The sequence below is a fragment of the Cnephaeus nilssonii genome, assembly GCF_951640355.1.
Source record: "Cnephaeus nilssonii genome assembly, chromosome: 11".
In the NCBI taxonomy this organism is placed as follows: Eukaryota; Metazoa; Chordata; class Mammalia; order Chiroptera; family Vespertilionidae; genus Cnephaeus; species Cnephaeus nilssonii.
Genome location: NC_137082.1, coordinates 38,546,895 through 38,566,080, shown reverse-complemented (window position 1 = coordinate 38,566,080; position 19,186 = coordinate 38,546,895). Strand labels below are relative to the sequence as shown.

The 19,186-nt window shown below is 49.0% G+C and overlaps 1 protein-coding gene across 2 annotated transcripts in view; it reads left to right on the top strand.

Moving 5' to 3' along the window:
- TTI1 (TELO2 interacting protein 1) overlaps positions 1-16,706 on the top strand; it is a 45,772-nt gene extending 29,066 nt beyond the window's left edge. For both annotated transcript variants that reach the window (XM_079783646.1, XM_079783647.1), the window contains 4 exons: positions 2,256-2,396; positions 4,339-4,543; positions 4,828-4,915; positions 16,016-16,706. In XM_079783646.1, the coding sequence (XP_079639772.1) occupies positions 2,256-2,396; positions 4,339-4,543; positions 4,828-4,915; positions 16,016-16,199 (618 nt within the window). In that variant the 3' untranslated portion in view covers positions 16,200-16,706. The remainder of the gene's footprint in view (positions 1-2,255; positions 2,397-4,338; positions 4,544-4,827; positions 4,916-16,015) is intronic.
- The last annotated feature ends 2,480 nt before the right edge of the window (positions 16,707-19,186 follow it).

Below are 19,186 nucleotides of genomic sequence, written 5' to 3'. Positions count from 1 at the left end.
ACTCTCCCACCCACAGCAGGAGTGAGAAGCACAGCTGCCTCGATGAATTACTGGGAGTGATGAGAGCGCATTGCCCTGCGCAGGGGTGTGGGCTGGGAAACCCTGCTCCACAGATTTCTCTCAAACCTCGGCCTCCGTGTTTTTTGGAATTTGTGTAGTCTTCCCAGAGGCACTTCCTAGCATGCATCTGTTGTTCTGTTCACTTTTCCAGTGTCTGGTTGTCTGGTTGATCCATCCGTCTTCCCCTTCCTGGAGACCTTGTAGCAGTTGTGTACACACCATAGTTACTCAGAGCATCAACACTGGAGTCAGGACTACAGACCTGAGTTTAAATCCTGCCTCTGCCTCTTACTAGCCATATGACCTTGAGTAATTAATTCACCTTTTTGAGCCTCAACTTCTTCATCTGTAAAATGGAGATGTTGGTGCCTACCTCACTGGGTTATCGATTATAAATACAAAATAGCATCCCGTATGACATACACACTCATTCATTCATTCATTTATTCACTGAGTGCTTATTGAGGACTGTGACAGGTTAGGCAGGGGGCGTATAGAGTATAGAAGGAAGTAAAGCAGACATGGTCCCTGTCTTCATGCAGCATCCTGACTCTTATAGGGAAAGAGGCGATACATAGGCACACACTTAGAGGTTGAGGAAATGCTGTGAAGGTAATAAGCAGTTCTGTGATAGAAAGCAGTAATTCACCCGTATAGTAAACATGTATTGGGAACCTACTCTACCAAACCCTGTTGAGTAAGGCAAACCTTACATTGGGATTTAGGCCAGGTTATCAGGAAGGCCTCTCTGAGGTGGTAATATTTAAACTGAGTCCTAAAAGTTTGAAAAGGAGCCAACCATGCAAAGGGGCAAAGGCAGAGAGAAGAACATTCCAGGCAGAGGAGGAAAATGTGTCTAAATCAATGAAGTATATGACATAACTTGCCCAATTAATAACAGAACTCAAGTTCAAAGCCAGTTGGTGATGCCAACGCCCTTTCCACTGTGTGCTCTGCTCTCCGCTGTGGACTGAGTTTCTCCTATTCCAGGGCCTCTTTTGTTCTTTGTTTCTGTTCCAGTCTCAGTGTGACCAGCACACAGTAGGCACTTAATACAAGGTTTACTGCTTAACATTAAGTTGACAGGCTTCCCTCTGTCTTTCTGACTCACACATGCACCCTCACCGGCTCTGTGGAGGCGGCCCCGCCCTGTGGGCTGACCACTCCCACGGGACTGAAGCCGACCACCTGCTTTCAGTGAGCTGGGAGAGATGAGGGATCAGGAAGGTGAAAAATGCGATTTACATCTAGGATCCCCCAAACCTTTCTTCTAAGATTGACTGTATCTCAGCTGCCTGCTTGACCTCTCCGTTAGGAATAACAGACCTTGATCTCACCTCGCCTCTTGATTTCACTCCTCCATTGTTCCTGTCTCATTAGGCAGCACTTGCATCTCTTCAGTTGCTAAGTCTGAACCCAAACAGCTCTAAGATCCCTCTCTTCATCTCCCCAGTATCGGGTCTTTCAGCAGTTTAAACCATTTCATCTCCAAAACAGGTAACTTTGCAGCCACGATTACACGGCCACCTCACTTTCCTCCTCTCGTGACTTGTGCCATGGTTCCTCAAGGGCCTCCTTACTTCTCTCTCCCACTTCAAGTCCCTTCTCCACCCAGCAGCCAGAATGACCTTTTTAAAACATGAATTGTATCCTGCCACTTTCCTGCTTAAGACATTCTGATGGCTCCCCACTGCCCTTAGTACAAAATGAAAAATTCTCAACATGACACCTGTGTCATTACTAGGTTATCCAGCCCCACTTACCCGTCCTCTTGTGCTCCACCCTGCGCTGCCTTAGCACCTGCGCACCGCAAGCTCCCCCACCTCAGAGTCTCCCTCGTCACTATTTCTGGTTTTAGGAACACTGGTGCACTCTGTGCACATGACTAGCTGCTACTCATCCTGTGTGTCTCCTTTTACGAGTTCGTTCCTCGCACTTGTCGCAGGTGGTGATCACCCTTTACTTGGGTGTTATCTTTCTGCAGTGGACCAAGCCCCAGGAAGGCAAGGGAGCATATGCATTTTGTCCCTGAGTGTCCCCACCCAGTACCTAGCCATGCTTGGCATGTTAGTAGGGCTCAGTAAATATTTATCCAATTAATGAGTTTCTAAATGTTATTCTTTTAAAATGGGGACTTGATTACCCTGGTTTCAAGCCTGTCCTCCCTCCTGAAGCCATGCCCTCTTTCCTTCCAGGTCCTGGATGTGCTGGATCTGTGTGTGGTCGTTCTGCAATCCCACCGGAACCAGCTCCTCCCTTTGGCTCACCGGGCCTGGCCCCCGCTCGTACGCCGACTCACAAACGATGACCCCCTGGCAGTGCTCAGAGCCTTCAAGGTACTGCCCTGGTGGCCCCCTACTGTCGTGGGGACAGAGGGGAATGAGCCCAGAGCTCACCAGTGTCTTTTGGGATTGGTTCTCTTTGTATCTGATTGCAGTGTGATACACCTGGAAGGAAGCATAAAGAAATCAGAAAAGCACAAGGAAGAAAATAAAAGTCAGTTTCCTTCTGAATTTGAAGCAGGGGCAACTAGTGGATGATAGGGCCACCGGTATTTATTGAGCACCTACTGTGTGTCATATAGCGTGCTTGGCACTTCCCCATACATGAGCTCATCCCCTTATAACAACCTTGTGATGTAGATATTGTCATCCCCATGTTTGACAGAGGAGGAAACAAGCTCAGAGAAGCTAAGAAGTTTTCTCAAGATCACACAGCTAGTAAGTGCTAGAACCAAACCTGTGAGTTCACGCCATGTTCTTTGCACTGCACAAGAGTCAGGTGAAGGGATCTAGTTCTAGTAATGGGCATCCTCTGCCAGCCGAGTGACTTGGGCAAAGCCAGTGACCACCCATTTTCAGGTTGGGCTTAGGAACACCTGGCCCATCTTCCTCATAGTGCTGTTGTCAAGGGTAAAATGGGGCTGCTGGGTGAAATCCTTTGAAAAATTTAAAGCCCTACATACATGTAAGGTATTGTTCTCCCTGACTTAGTTTGACTTGTATTAGCTCACATATTTTAGCTGATTTATGTATATTCTTTCTTGTTCTAAAAAGCACTTAAGGCAACCTACAGAGATACATTTACCATGGCAAGGTAATATAAATTAGAGGTAGGTGAGCAAGACAAGGAATATAAAAATGAAGCCAGGAACACAACTAAGATACTTGGCAAAGGTAATTTGGTTTTCTGTAAGATTCTTTAGCATATGCCAAATCAAAACACAAGACTACATTTAAAACATATAAAATTGCTAATATTTTTTTCAAAAATAAAACACGAAATGACGTGTGTGTGTAGAGAGAGAGCAAGAGAAAGCAAGGGGCAGGGAGATCTTGCTAAATCTTATTCAGATGTGCTGCTTTCCTTTATGAAAATTAATAGGTTATCTGAAATGACAGCAAGTGTAGAAAAATGAAAAAACATAAAGACCTGTGTGCTGTAACAGAGGCTGCTCTTCCGCTGCCAGACACGCCGATGACACCTGAGGTCTGTCAGGCCTTACGCAGCCCAGCCGAGGGACCCGAAATAGCGCCTTATTCTCTGCAAAGTCGGCAAACACTCTCTGTGCTGGTTATGCCTTGCTTACCAATTTTTAAAGAAATTCCTGTTATCCTGTATACTCAGTCTTGTGCAGCAAGGCAAAACGTTTCAATATGTTCTGCTAGAGAAAGTTTAAAATGAGACGTGCAGAGAAACTGCCTGTTGTGAAAGATGGAATGAGGGTGATGTACATAAGAGATTGTGCTGTGGAACAGAAGGAACTCCAACTCAGCTCTGACCGCTGGGACTCTGCCCTCACTCAGCCAGAGGACCCTCAGCCAGCCACTGCCCTCCCCTTGCCCACACGTGGCAGCAGCCAGCCTCGGTGTTTGTATTTGTTCAGCCAGTTACAGTTAAAAACACAAATCTTTTCTCCAGAGATGTTAGGAAGATTCAAGGGATGATCTATGTTAACTGCTTTAAGGCCTTCTTTTTTTTTTTTTTTTTAACAAAAGAGAGAGGAAAATCAAGGGATTAATCATATTCATCCAATTCAAGATTCCTATGAAATACTCTACTGTGTAATCTGTATTTATGAATAGAAGCAGCCATACCTTGGGAGCAGAGACCTCTGAATTCATAACTGTCAGAATCACAAACCATGGGCAAGGAATTAACAGCAATAATTCCTTCCCCCCCAAGCATAGACCCAGATGAAATTGAATTACCAAGCGCTCTTTAGCTCTCTTGCTGCCCTGGCGATGTTCAGACACCAGCTTGGGGCTGTTTCTGCAGGTTTTGCGTACCCTCGGAGGCAAGTGTGGTGATTTTCTCCGGAGCCGGTTCTGCAAAGATGTCCTGCCAAAGCTGGCTGGCTCCTTGGTCGCCCAGGCTCCCGTCAGTGCCCGGGCTGGACCAGTTTACTCCCACACGCTGGCCTTCAAGTTGCAGCTGGCCGTCTTGCAGGGCCTGGGCCCTCTCTGCGAGAGACTGGACCTAGGTAGGTACCAGCCAGGCTCACCTGAACACACTCTGCATTCTGCCCCACACCCACCCTTGCACTGTCCACTTAGCCATGCTCCCCTCCTCTCCCTTCATGTGTACATGCTTCCATCTTACTTTGACCTCATTTATCCACTCACTCTGATGTTTTTGTTTTGTTTGCGAGGTAAAGAGCCCATGTCCTCTTGCCCAGCTTTCCCAGTTTCCCAGACAGCAGTTGGCTACTGCTTGTCCCAAATGAAATCCGAGGGCCAGCACTTGTTTTGTTTTTCCTCTCTGCAGGTGAGGGTGACCTGAATAAAGTGGCTGATGCCTGCCTGATTTACCTCAGCGCCAAACAGCCCGTGAAATTACAAGAGGCTGCCAGGAGGTACGTCTGCTTGATCATCCGCATCTCTTTACGTTTGTCCTAAATTATATATGATTTGCTAATGGCACGCAGAGTTGAGGCATCTATGCGCTTTCCTCTTCTCTGTCTTCTTGTAGGTTAAGGTGATTTCTTCAACCGTGCCACCTCTAGAGATGGCGTTTTTACTAGACGCATTTCTCTTTGCAAGTAACCTTTACCTCCTCTGCTGCAACGTCAGCACCAATGCCACAGGGCGGCGAGCAGGAAGATGGCGTGCTGGAGGGGCAGGGCTCTCCTGGCTGGAGGGAGACCTGCTTCTAGGCCTGCTCGTCTGTGATCAGGTGACCCTGGCACCTCTCTGGGCCTCAGCTCCCTCATCTACAAAATGAAAGGATGGGTTACTAATCTGGCATAATTTGACTCCAGGGAGCGTCTTAATGGGCATCAGGTGTCATGAATCCTCACAAATTATATGCAAAATTGTGTGTGTGCAAGCAGACACGTACCAGCCTCTCTCTAGATGGTGTCCTTACCGTTGGAGTCTGTGAACCAAGACATGTTAAGAGCCACTGGGTTAATGGCTTAAAGGGCCTTGTCCAACTCTGAAATTGCGTGATTCTCATTTCCAAAGTTTGCTTACTCGGGAATAGCTGTGCCACCTCTGACGGAAGAAGCTATATCTGGTTCCTGGAGTCCTAAAGGGTTTTTCTCAGAAGCTAAAACCTTGAGCACAGCAGTGTTCCCCAGACTTGGGATCCAAAATGCATTCTGGCCCCCTTTCTCCAGCTTTCCTCTCAGCTGGGAGCAGCGTGCGCCCTGGGACTGCCATCTCCTGGGTGCCAGCTGCTGGGGCAAAAGCTGGCTGTGCGGCCTGGCACACTGTCCCTGCAGCTCCATGTGCTGGGGCAAAGAAGCTGCCCCTCCCACTCCCTGGGCTTCTGGAATCCTGTCCCTGATCTCCCGGGGTGGGGTGGGAGTAGTCTTGGTCCCTGAGGGGCTGAAGGCCGCTCTGACCGTGAAATAGGAAAGCCTATTTGCTCCCTTACAAACCTTGCACTCCCTGGGAGTGATGGAAATACCTTTTTGAATTGATTTATTGTCCTTTGCAATTTTTTGCTCATGATTTCTCCAGTTTCCTTTTTTCTTTCTGTCTCTTTCCCATCACATCCCCTAGGGCCAGCATCTGTCATGCTTTCTCCAGCACGGGGGTGCATCCTAGCCAGCTTCTTATCCCCAGTCATTCTGTTCCTTAAAGAACCGACTTAGGGTGAAAATGGTCCTCCCCTGGGCAGTGTCCCTGACGCTAATGTGCTATGATTTAGAGTACAGTTCAAGAAGATAATGAAGTAAATGCTTTTGTGTGCCTGTTACAACCAAGAGTTACAAAGATCTGATTTTCACAGCCCCTGTCCCATTTTCCTTCTTCTACACCCATCCATACCAGACCCATCAAACAAACTAATATTCGCAATTCATTATCTTTCCATTTTCTTTTTTTCTTTTTTGCCATGAAAACCAGTTAAACCCAGAATTGGGCCTTGCCGCATCTGGAGTTGGTGTTCAAGGTGCCGGGGAGGAGGGGAATGCAGCCAGACCACTTGAGTGCAGCGCCTTTGTTTGCTCCTTGGCGCTCATTCATTTCGGGGTTGAGTCAGATGACCTCCCTCTGGCCGGGCCGGGCAGGGAGGAAGTGCAGGGTTGATTGCTTCACAAATACATCATCTGCACACTTATTTTGAAGTCAGGGGAGAAAACATCAGTGTGGCCTCGATCCAGAGCTGATTTGGCATCCTGATTCAAAAATTAATAAGCTCTCTAAAGGGAGAGGAAGCCTGAGACAATGGGAAACCTAGTTGCTTTGTGAGCTCATTACCGAGTGGGGAGAGGGAGGTGGGCGGGCCGATTAGCACTGAAACAGCCCTAGCTACAGGGACTGATGAACAAGGTCGGCAAATGGCCGCACCATCCATCCATTCTTTGTCCTTATTCTTCTTTCCTTCACACCCCACATCCATTCAGAAGTGAAAGCCTGTCTACCGAACTTACAGAATCTCCTTTCAAACTGTCGGCTTCTCTTTACCTCACAGCCTCCATCCAGGTCAGGCCAGGCCACCCTCATCTCTTACCTGAATGACTGCAGAAGCCTTCCCAGCCCCCTGCTTCCCCCTTGCCTCCCCACACAGCCGTCAGTGACACCCCCACCCACTCATGGGAGAAGAGAAGGCTGTCATGCTGGGTGCCAGGGCCCAGTGGAGAGCCCTGTAGCCAGAGGGTTGCAAACCGGTCTCAGCTCAGTGCTCAGAACCAGTACAGCCAGAGCTGTCAGAAGCCCGCTCCCTCAGAGGCAGTGGGTTTCTGCACTGGGCAGGGGACCCGCTTGCTTTGGAAGTAGCCGCTGTGTCTGTCTGGCAGGGCTGGTGAAGACCCTGTGAGGGGGGCGGCTGCGTGGGACTGTCCGGACCTCTGAGGAGCAGCCTCCCTGGAGTGGGAATGGAGGCAAACTCGGCAGCTCCATAAAATTTCCTCTTTGTGTGCATTACACTTGGGTTTTTCCTTCCTTCTGTTTGCTTTTCCGGGATCCAAAGAATGACCAAGCCTGTGTTTGCTTTTTTAATTTGTCATATTAAATATAGCCTTTGTGGCAGGCTTTTACACCAGGCTGTAAATTCTAGAAATGGAAATTGATCAGGGGGTGGTTGATATAACCAAGGCTGTAAATGCTAAGAACGGAGATGCCATTCCAGTTTAATGCTTTTATCTAGCGAATGTGCCTTGTGAGGAGGGGCATAAATCTTGCAACTTGGGGGAGGGAAGGGGATAGAGGGCAGGGTATAGCCTTCCTGTCTGTTACCACCAGGTGTCACTGTTAACTGGCTGTGCAAGAAAAATACCAGCTCCCCCAAAGTACATCTAGTTAAATCACTTCAATGGATGACAAATGAGAAAATCATGCTTGGGGTGGGGAGGAGGGGTCAGCATACCACAAGCTGTAAATAAGGCAGTGTCCCTGAGGGTAAGCATTGGATTACAGAATAACAGGTCATATCAGTCTCGCCACCTTCTCAACCTTGGCACAGGCTAACTTAGCTGATTTAAATTCCCAAGTGGCCCCGGAAGCCTCTGAGTTATCTCCCAGCATGCAGTAGGCCTCCACAGTGCTGTGCTTTCTGGCCATGCAGCGTTTCCTTCCCAAACATCAAAGGAATTTGAGATGCGAGCACATACCCCAGATTTCTGTGTTTTTCCTTCAAGCCAGTACATGCTCTCAGCCTGGTTCAATTCAGCTCCGTTAAAACCATCCTCCCCGGGCCTCTCTGAGCAGCCTCTGAGGCTCCCTGTCTTAAATCATCCAACGAGGCGTCCACCTCAGGGCTATAAGGAACAAACAGGGCAGTGCCTATTTTTAAAAGATAAAGTTCGTGCCCAACAAGACTCATGATGGAGGAACAATGCTTTTCGGCCTCTTGGTCTTCACCCCAATCCCACCTCTACCAGTGGGGATGCAAAGTGCTAGCAGGTAGTGACCAGCTGGTCACCTTTGTGCAGGGTAGGGGGGGTGCCCTCCCAGCATTCTCTGCCTAGGCCCTAGCCATTGTATATGAGGGCAAAGGGCACCAGGCTTGGGGGGGGAAGAAACCTCGGTTCAAATCTTACTGGCTCGGTGACCTTGAGCAAATGACTTAGTTGCCTTTCCCCTCATTTCCTTCCTCTATAAACTTGGGGTGGTGATAACCTTTCTCCCAGAGTCACTGTGCAGATGAATTGCATGAATATGGGAGGGAATCCACCCAGCATTCACTCATTCTCCTGATTAGCTGAGTTGTTGCTGTGTCAGGCACTGTTCTAGGCACTGAAAATGGCAGGGAGCAAAGAGAGGCAGCCCTGCCCTCACGGTGCTTATTTTCAGGCATATATTTATGTGTGTAGACACACCCGTGTGGGAAATATGTATATAAATTTACCAAATATAAGATGGATGATGTATATGTTACACACAGGCATATACACTTGGTCATGCTATTTTTTGTTGCTTCATCTTGACTGAAATCAGAACCGTTTTCGACTCAGAATGATCTTTTTCATGTTAATTGTGCCACCTCCCACTACCGCCCGTTTTTTGAGAAATGTGGACCAGATTTGAAGGTTCATTTACTGACTGACTTCCCCACTTTCTTTCTAGCAGTAGGATCCAGCCCATCAAAGAACCCAGCCGGTGCCTTCAAACCCTGGATGAACAGACTGGCACAGGCTCGTTCATTTCATCCCTGTCAGAGCCCCAACGCCTCTCTCTACCCACCCCTGGGCCTATTATATTTGAACGGATCAGGAGCCACGGAGGTGATCCGTTAGTTCAGCTGAGCTTGAAATTAGTAGCTCATCGCCTTAAATGGTGTGGGCAGTTTGTTAGAGCTTGGGCTGTGAGCCGCTTCCCCCTTGGATTGCACCCAACATGGAAATGCGGGCACTCCTAATATTTTTTCCTTTCGACATTTGATTAATAGTTGACAAATCCAGACCCAAGTAGTTAGCTTTCCCATTATCCATCTTTTGACAGGCATTGCTGCGTTTCTTTTCCAGGCTCATTGTTCTAAAAATACACTCAGATCTGAAGCTGTTCGCTGTGCATATATAGGCATGATTTCCTGGTGTCAGAGATAAGAGACATCTGCCATGCAGATTACAAACAAAGCGGGTTGCTGGGCTTCAGATCTGAAGGCAGGGACCTCTGTGCTGCTTAAATCAGATGCTACCCACCCTTCCCCTGCTCCCTCGGCGTTGCCATGTGATGGATAGTCTGCCAGGGCTGACCGTTTCACCACCCAGTGGGAAAGGCAAACCTGGGATGTGCGTGTGCGTGTGCGTGTACGAACCGCGCTGGGTCAAGAACAAGGATGTTCTTGGTGCTCCTGGTAGCTGGACCGCCTGCACAAGGTGGACTTCGGGTAGCCCAAGCCTTGGCAGACCACGGGGAGCCATGTCATCACTGCAGGGCCTGCAGTCTGTCCTGAACACCTGAGCGGCTGGAGTGAATGTGATCTCAGCACCTAGTAAAGCAGCCAGGAGCATGGCCTCGATTGTCTCATGATGTGTGTTTATTTAAAAGCCCTTTGGGGGTGAGCCAGGTACTGTGTTGAGAGTTGAAAGATTTCAAATATGAATACCAAGTTGGAGTTGGTCTCACGTTGCTGCTCAGTTGCAGTGTAACCTTGGGCGAATTAATTTACTTCTCCAAGTCTCGGTTACCTCATCCACAAGACTAGGATAAGCATATCTATTATTATCCACCTAATACAGTTATTACAAGGACTCGGTAAAGTCATATTCTTTAGCACAAAACATCAGCACAGAGTGAAAAGTCAATAAGTAGTAGTTATCATTACTTAAACTTCCTCCTTATTCCCAAAGAAACCTACAGCATCTTACAAATTAAGTGTATGCAACAAGAAAAATAGGAAGTGAACAAATGTCTTAAAAGGAAAAATAAGAGGAAAAGAAGGTAGAACCAGGGTTGAGGTTCATATAGAAAATGCAGGCTTGGAGCTCTGTACCCCTTGCTAGAGATGAGCCTTCAGTGTGGCTCTGAGCTTCCTACCAGACAAAGCAAAGAGGGAACTGCATCTCGTGCAGTGCTGGTCTTGACTGGAATAAGAAGAGAAAGCTTTTCAGAAAGGAGCATAGCTCTCCTTGGTACTGAACCCTAAGAAAATTTCTCCCTGGGTCATCTTAGAACAGCTCTGAGTGTTGTTGTGACTAATATCCCTAACACCCTTGCAGTAAATACAATACATTTCCTAGAGCTGTTTCTTACGACAGCCATCAGCGGAGGCCGCTGGCTTAGTGCCAGAGCGTGGGTTCCAGGGAAGCCGTTCAGCGGGGAGCGGGGCAAGTAGGTAGACTGCTACGGAGATGTCTTTATCTTCAAGGGTACGAATCTTGCCGGGAGGAGCAGGAAACTCTGTATGTGGGCTGAGATGCCACCAGCAGGGGCCAAGGCCCAAGCCAGCGGCCTCTGTGCTTGGCACAGACCACTTGGAAAAATCTGTGCCTCCAGCATTGTGGTCGTTGTGGGATCTGGGCCTGCGGGAGGCCTGGAGGCAGGAGAGCTGGCCAGATGGAAGGGGCTGCTTTTCAATCCTGCCCCAGTGGGATTTAAAGCCCTTCGAGGTTCTGTTTTATTTTTGAATTGCCTGTGACAGATTGGCCCTCTCAGTGCCGTATCTTTTTAAATATGCACAAAGCAATGGAGTCATTCCGCCGCATTTATGATACTTTGTCTTGTGGTACTTTCGGGGCAAGATTAGCATCATAAGCTTCTACTGGTGTTTATGCTTTTAAATCCTGTCCCCGTTACACTTACATATTTTTAATATCAGTCTCGCTATGAGTATGTGGGTTAGAATTAGATTGATAGATGAATGGTCTTGAATAGGATATAGTTAAATCTAACAGGAAAATATAGCTGGAAAGGTAACTGGTAGTACATACTTATTTAGATAGTAAATTGTTGCTTCAAGTCATAATCCCCCATTTGCAGCATTTAGAAACAAAAAAAGACCTCCATTCAGGGGAAGATAGCTAAATTGAATAGCAAGAAAGGACAGGCTTGAAATACTGGTTAACCAATGAACCAAGACCCACTAGAGTAAATTACCGAGCATGGAAACATCGGCCCACTGCTCGCTGCCTAGGACATGTCGACACCCTGAGCATCCGTTTGTTTAAAAGGAAGCACGCAGCCTCATTTGTAGCATCATGTATGGAGTCACAGGATAAGAAATGGCCAGAGGAGAGAAGAGCGTGGAGGCTGTTCTGTCAGAGAGGGAATAACAGCGAAGCTGAAACTCTGTGGATCTGCTTGCTTTCCAACAAGTGAGTTGATTTTCCGATTGCATTTTAGTCACGCCCGTGTAGAGACAGCCTGTATCATGTTCCTAAGGAGACACCCCCGAAGAACTGATTTAGAAGCCCAAAATAATAAATAAATAAACAGATCACAAAGCCCCAAGTTCTTTACCACTGGCATTTACACAGGCAGCTCATGGGAGCATTTTACACATCCAGAGAGAGACAAGAAGCAGCAGATCCCTCAAGCAAGTAATTGACAGAGAAAGAATGGCCTGTCACCCAGGAGAGCTGGAAGCTCTGAGTTTCGGTTACAGTTTATTTAGCTTACTGGGCCTTGATTGGCTGGTGGTTTTCTAGAGCTCCCTATGAGCAGATGTTGTCTAGACTGAGGTGGTGAGGACACGCTCTGTGCTCCTTGCATCTGCGGCAGACGATTTTCTTTTTGGTTTGGCCACATTTGGGGGGAAGGGCCTGTGATCCAGCGCCCACGTTGTGGACTGTTAGGGCTAGGGGGGCCTTAGGACTCATCTGATGCTCCCCCTCCTTCCAGAGAAGAAAGAAACTTGCCCGTTCCCCTCCATCCTGGCTCCAGCCCACACGTGACTGCTAGCACGGCCCTCTCCACATCGCACCGTGGCCTCTGTGATTAGTCTGCCCTCCCTAGCAGTCAGGAAGCCCTGAGGCCTGAGTCTTCTTGTCCATCCACCCATCTTCGTACCCCACATGCCTGGCACGGCGCCTGGGCTGGCCACCGGTGCTGGGACACACTTGGTAAGCCATGAAGAGATGGGACCCAAACTCAGCCGACCAGATTCTGGTAGCACCTTTCCTACCTCCCCAGGCCACCTCGCCCCTAGCTTTGTCATCCCGAGCACCCTGATATTGATCATACAGGAATGAGCTGCTTCTGTTGGTTTGGCGTCTAGAGTTTATTAGGTACTTACGGATAGCCGTCAGCTGCAGATAGGGCTGAAATGCAGGGAAATGGCTGCCTGCATGAAGTGAAATTCAATAAGACCGCATTTTAAGTGAAAAATCAGTATAAACACCAGGCTTCTTTGCCATGGAAACAGAGGTTGCTTAGAAACTGCCTAACAGCGAGTTCTAAATTTTTTAAAGTCAAGCTATCATTTAAGCTACACGGCCCTACAGGTTATTGAGAGAGAATCACTCGCCTCAGGACACTGGGAGGCAGGAGGCGCAGCTGAGTGCCTCCCCAGACTCTGGGGACCAGAGAATCTCTTGATAACTGCTCCCCCGAGCCACTGATTTGGGCCCGGGGGAAAGAGAAAGGAATTTTTGTTCAGAAGTTAGATTGCATACGTATATATTTTTTAAAAGTGTTTCTCTTTGGGTTTGAAAAAAAGATGGAGCTGGCCATTTGGCATGTTCTACAGCCATCTCTGCCGTGTCTCAAGATGTATCAGGAACATTTTCCTGGCAGTTACTGCAATCAGTTCAAAGCAGAGGCCCTGTCTTTGTCTTCTGGCTGTTGATTATGCAAAAAGGGCTTTTGAGGTCTTCAGCTTTCTGCTCTCCACTCTCCAGGGGACCCGGGATGGGCAGGAACTGGGCCCAGGACCAGGTGGTAGCAGAGTTTGGAGCAAAGCTGGGCCATGAGCACTCAGACAAGATCTCCTGGGTCTCAGGCTCAGCTCCCAGGAGCTTAAAATGAACAAGAATCCAGGTTCACAATTTGTCGGTGTTAGAGTTCAGCGGGTTGCATACCTTTTGCCAAGCAAGAGCACAGCTACGCCTGGTTGCATAGCATGGCATTTGCTCCTGACCTCAGGCATGCAAAGGACAGAGACTATTGCATTCATTTCTTCCTTTAAATTGAGGGCAAAATTATAACCCACTTGGCTGAGAATTGGGACCCACCCCCCAAATCAGTGTGAAGGACATTATGAGGGAAACAAAAACAGATGTTTTGCCCTTTTCTGAGTGTCTGAGAAGTTCCCATGGCATGCAGAGAGCTAGGGTTGGTAGTGATAATTATTCCTGAGACACACACACCCTTTCTCTGGAAGGAACAGTGTTTTCATTACACACTTCAAAGTGTTTTCCTGCACCTCATCTCCTTAGACTTAGAGCCTTTGAACAAACCCGTGAGAAGGGTGGGGCGGGTGCGATCATCTTCCGTCAGAGAAAGAGGAAGAAACAGGTTTATGGAGGCAAAATAATTTGCTCTGAGCCCCAGAGGTGGGAGAAGGAACCTCGTTGCTGCCTGTCATTCTGCAGACTCTACGCCTTTAAGCGCTAAGAAATGAGACCCAAAATCATTCTTCCAAGAGTTTGGCTCTTGCTTAATAAAAAGGTGAACTTTGTACACATTTAGCTTTGCCTCCCTGTTAACATTTTATTTAGAGATCTCACCGGGCAAAGAGAGTAGCTTTTCCTTTCCTGCCAACGAAGACGACATCCGCGTTTAGCATGTTTAAAAGGACTCGGAAAATGAACATTGCAGCGTTTCCGTGCCGTGTGAGTCGGAGTAGAGCTGTGACTGAACTGAGCCGTGGTGACACTTTGCTGGGTGTTGCCCAGATCAGAGTATTCCTTGGAGCTGCGAGTGCGCTGTGCTGCAGCTTGAGAGATTGTTCCAGTCCTTGGAAGGGGAAAAAAATCAAATGGAACCATTTGCATTCTAACAGTCTTTGGCACCAGGGAAAACTGTCAACTGTGTCACGTGTAAATAGAAATCTGCTTCCCATTTTTGGTGCGTTTTTTCGTAATTTCCCTTGCCACTCTAATTATCAAAGATATTTGTTTTTAAACAAAAATTGTCTTCCACGCAGGCCCCATCTCCTTTCTGCAGCGAAGTGGAAACGATGAATTGGAATATTTTAATCACTTCTCCAGCATCTACCGCTGAGGTTACAAACGCAAGATTATCCTAAGTAAAGAAAACTTAGATTGTTTAGGCACAAAACAGGCCAGAACGTTTTTCAGAGTGCCCCCTCCTTTGCCTCCTTCCAATATGAATATTAAACCCTAGGAAGAAAGCGAAAGTGCACAGGCTTTTCAGATTAACCTAATTAAAAACCAGAATTTAGCTCCGTTTAGCAAGCATTTAAACTCATATTTGATGCCCAGCTGTAAGGGAGAGGTTCCTAGGAATGGTGGCTAAGAATGAAAAGGGTCCATCAAATAGACCCCATCCACTCCACCCGTCGGAGAGAGGGACCCCCTGTGAGGCTGTGGGCCTCTGCAGAGCCCTGAGTGAAATGCGCCCCCATTCTTAGACGTGAGGAAACTGAGACCGAGACAAGTTGAATAATCTTTCCCAGCCACTTGGCTAGTGGTGTCTGCGGCTACATGAATCCCGCTAGTAAAGCTCCCTAGTCCATCCTTGGTGCTGAGCAGTGGCATGTTTAAATGGTCCCGGAAGCCAACCTCTCTGAGCAGGTGATGTGTGAGCTGAGGGGCAGGTGGCCCAGAGAGCTGCCCAGCTGGGGAAGGGCTCATCCTTCCTGGGTGGGAAAGTCAGACCCTGGTCACTGAGTCAGCCGGGGGAGGTTGACATTTGGACTGCCCCGTGCAGTGGCCCTGGGCACATGACTGAATGGGATGTGAGCAGGTAGGAGAAAGGGTTGTGACACCTTTTCAGACCTGGTGGGCCTCTGGAGTCAGCTGGTCCAGGCTTCTCAGCTCCGTCTCTGTTGTGTGTGGGACACCAGTGCCCTGCCTCTGCCAGAGGTCGTGGGACAGGGCTCAGCGGGTCCTGTCCCAGGAGATCTGATCCCTCCAGGCATGTCCAACCCACCAAGAATCCGTGGCTCTCCGTGGCCAGAAAGGGCCAGCTACGGGTTCAGCAGTGAGCTGGGGGCCCGGAGTGAGGGCCTGCAGACTCGGAAGCTGAGGGCTTGCCCGGGCTCCCCAGGCAGGACTGGGAGCCCCGCCCTGGGGCTGGTCCTGTGAGCGAGTGGAGCCTGGCGTGAGGGTGGGCCTGTCCGTTTCTTCCTTCTGAAAAGTCTTGCTTTGCGTGTCAGAACTTAACCAGTTTCTTTGCCAAGATCTTGTTTGATGTCAATATTGTTCTGCTCGGACTAATTAATTAGGGATAGGAAACTCTTTGCCTCTGTTTCTGTTAGACTTTGGGACCATCCATGTGGCGCTGTCTTATGAGTGAGGTGGTTTGTCCTGCTATTCAGGTGATTTGCTGTTTTACCAATTTTTTCTCAAATAGCCAGGAAGTAGCCTCTTGGTAGAACACCAGCAGGTTCCCTCCCTGCGCCCCCGCCGCCATTCCCCTCACTGCTGTTCCTCTCTCCACAGGGTTTTCTTCCACTTGATGAAGGTCGACCCGGACTGCACCTGGTTCCTCCTGAACGAACTCTACTGCCCTGAGCAGCTCATACCCCCCCATCCTGCCCTCCACCCTGTGCAGCTGCGGGGGGCCACGGGGCAGCAGAACCCATACACGGCCAACGTGCTCCTCCTGCTGCGGGAGCTGCAGTGAGCGCCCCCCTGCCTGCGATGGGGTGACCCCACCCTGGCCAGAGGCCATGGCAACAGCAGAGAAGACAGCAAGGTGGATTAGACAGGCAATCGATTTCTAAATTGATCGATCACACAACTGCTTAGAAATTGGATTGAACGAAAGTAGCTGACTGTTATTTATATTTCATACCTGCTGTTTTCAGATGACATTGTCTGGCAGCTCTTAAGGGCTTAACTCCTTAGCTTACTCTGTCCAAGGCCCCAGCTGCCTCACAGTCCACCCCCCACACACAGACTCACACCGGAGAGCTGACAGACACGTGGGCAGGGGCCTGGACTGCGTGCCGCATTGTGTGTCCTCTGAGTGTCCGAGGACCACGAGGCGGTGCCACTCACCAGGAGTCTTCAGAACACAGCCCAGTGTCACAGACACGCACACCCCTCACCTCGAATAATGAGATGAACTAACTCGTTGCACCTAACCTGTTCTTTGGAAGATAATGAAATAAAGACACTCGTTGGATGAAAAGTATGATCAAGAGCTCACTTTGAAGTTTTCTATTTAAATTGGGTGATTTTTTAAAAGTAGGTGAATGTTCTTGAATGGATAATCCAGAGCCATGGTATAAAAATCCAAGCAGCACCAAATGGGAACAGTGAAAAGTCACCTCCCATTCCCCAGTCATCTGGTTTTTCTCCCCAAAAGCAAACGCTCATGACAATGTTTTTTATTTCTTTTAAGTAGGAGATTAATTACTTTAACCTTTGATTGTGGATACTGGTATACTGATGCCACAGGTACCCATAATGCAGCTGCCCCCGATGCCAGCACGTGGCCAGCCTCGCTCTAGCGCTCCCTGCCCATTTACCTCCCACCCCACCAGCCCCTGGATTATTTTCAAGCCAATCCCAGATGTCGTATCCAAGCCTTTTCTTAAACATGTAATCACATAGCATGATCACAGCTACCAAAATTAACAATGGCCCTTTAATATTGTACCCAGTGTTCAAGTTCCCAGTGTGAGGGAATCGGGATCTACATACCGTAAGGTATGTACGTTGCTGTTATTAATACGTCCTTAATGCACTGCTCTTCATTCATGGATTCCCCTCCACCTCTCTTCCTTTCCCTGTAAGTTTTTTTTTTAAATATTTTTATTGATTTCAGAGAGGAAGGGAGAAGGAGAGATAGAAGCATTAATGACGAGAGAATAATTGATCGGTTGCCTCCTGCACGCCCCCCACTGGGGATCGAGCCCACAACCGGGCATGTGCCCTTGACGGACATTGAACCCAGGACCCTTTAGTCCGCAGGCCGACGCTCTATTGACTGAGCCAAACCGGGTAGGGCTCCCTGTACGTTTGATGGCGAGGAAACAGGGTCCTCCAGCCCCAGCATTCCCGCGGGCTGGATCAGGCTTGGGTTTTTTGTTTTTGCTTTGTGGCACCTCTTCCTCGTAGGTGGTGTTATTCACTTCCATCAGGTGGCATATAATGTCTGATCTCTTCTGTGACATCAGCAGCCCGTGGTGATCCTCGCCTGGGTCCACGCGTTCTTTAGGGATTGCACAGTACGCCCACCATGGCTTGCTTTTAGGGAGTGCTTGTGTAAGGAAACCTTCCCTTCATCCACCAGCCGTAACCTTGAGGGAGTTTGTGTAAAAGAGGCAGGATAAATACTTGAGTTTCTACCTCGGTGATTTGAAACACATAGGTTATGTAAATTTAAGCGCACGCACATGTGCTGAAGGGTCCCAGGGGTGATAAATGCTTCCTCACCAGATGCATGTGAGGAACCATCTAGCAGCTAGGTTCTAGCTGACTTCCCCAGGAACTTAGTAATCCCCAAGCCCCAGAAACCCAGAAGGCGGTCGGCATGGGGACATATCGCAGCAAGGATCCCCAGCCAGTGCCCGAGAGGCTGCCGCATTTCCTCTGAGGGCAGTGGGATGTCCGGCTTGGGTCCAGGTGGCAGCAGCCTGGCTTCTGGTCTGGGGGACCCTCCCTCTCTTTGCACCTCACTTCTCCCTCCTGCAAAGAGGAACTGAGCCCGAGGGAGAGTGATTAACCTTTTGGGATTCTGGCCCCTCCAGGAAGCTGATGAAACGTGAGGACCCACTCCGCAGAAACATTCCTCCTCGTCCTGTGTCACTCCCAGATAGCACCGCATCCCCCGAGGCTGCAGTCACGCACCATCTCCTCATCTCCTGGGTCTGCTTGGCTGACCTCACAAAATCCTGTGTACAATTCCAGAGACTTCACGTATGGCCCTGCAGGGACCCCAAGTTAAGAACCCCTGAAAGAGAGAGAACCATTCTTCCAGTTTTAAAATCCTGGGATGTTTTTTTCCTTTGGAAGAGGGGGAAATGCCCTCTAATTGAGGAGATTGTGAAGGGATTCACAGCATTGTTCCTAATTCCACCGGGCCACAGTGGTAGCTAATTCAATCGCTAGGTCCTCCCCGGTGCGCAGAAGGGTCAGAGGGGGCGCCTTCTGTGGCACATTAACCAGCTCCCGGTGGGATTAGCGCAGCTGCCTTCCCAGGCGCCTGGGTGTGGCGGCGGGCGTGCGCCGAGAGGCAGGGGCATGCACACCCGTCCTGTGCCTCGGTGGCACTGGGCCCGGGGAAGCTCCATGAGAGAATCCGCGTGGGAGGGTTCGCGTGCTGTTCCAGAAACACGTCCCTTCCTCAGAGTTAAGACATCCTGAGTTGCGTTTGGACTCCTGCAGGCAGATTGTTGCACTTGATTAAAAAAACCTAATTAGAGTGCCTCTCCGGTTATTATATTCGGGCAACTTTAATTTCAAACCTGTCCAGCTGATGCAGTGCCGTCCTCATTAACGGAGGCCTCGCAAAGTGGTCGTTTCCCCCTGTTAGAGCCTGCCGGTGCGGTGAGGGGTTCTTCACTCAGGTTTGGCTGGAGGAGGGGTGAGCAGGTGAGGGACTGAGGTACTGAAGGGCCTTGAATTTCGGGTTGGGATGTTCGAGGTCTGGCCCGCAGGCGG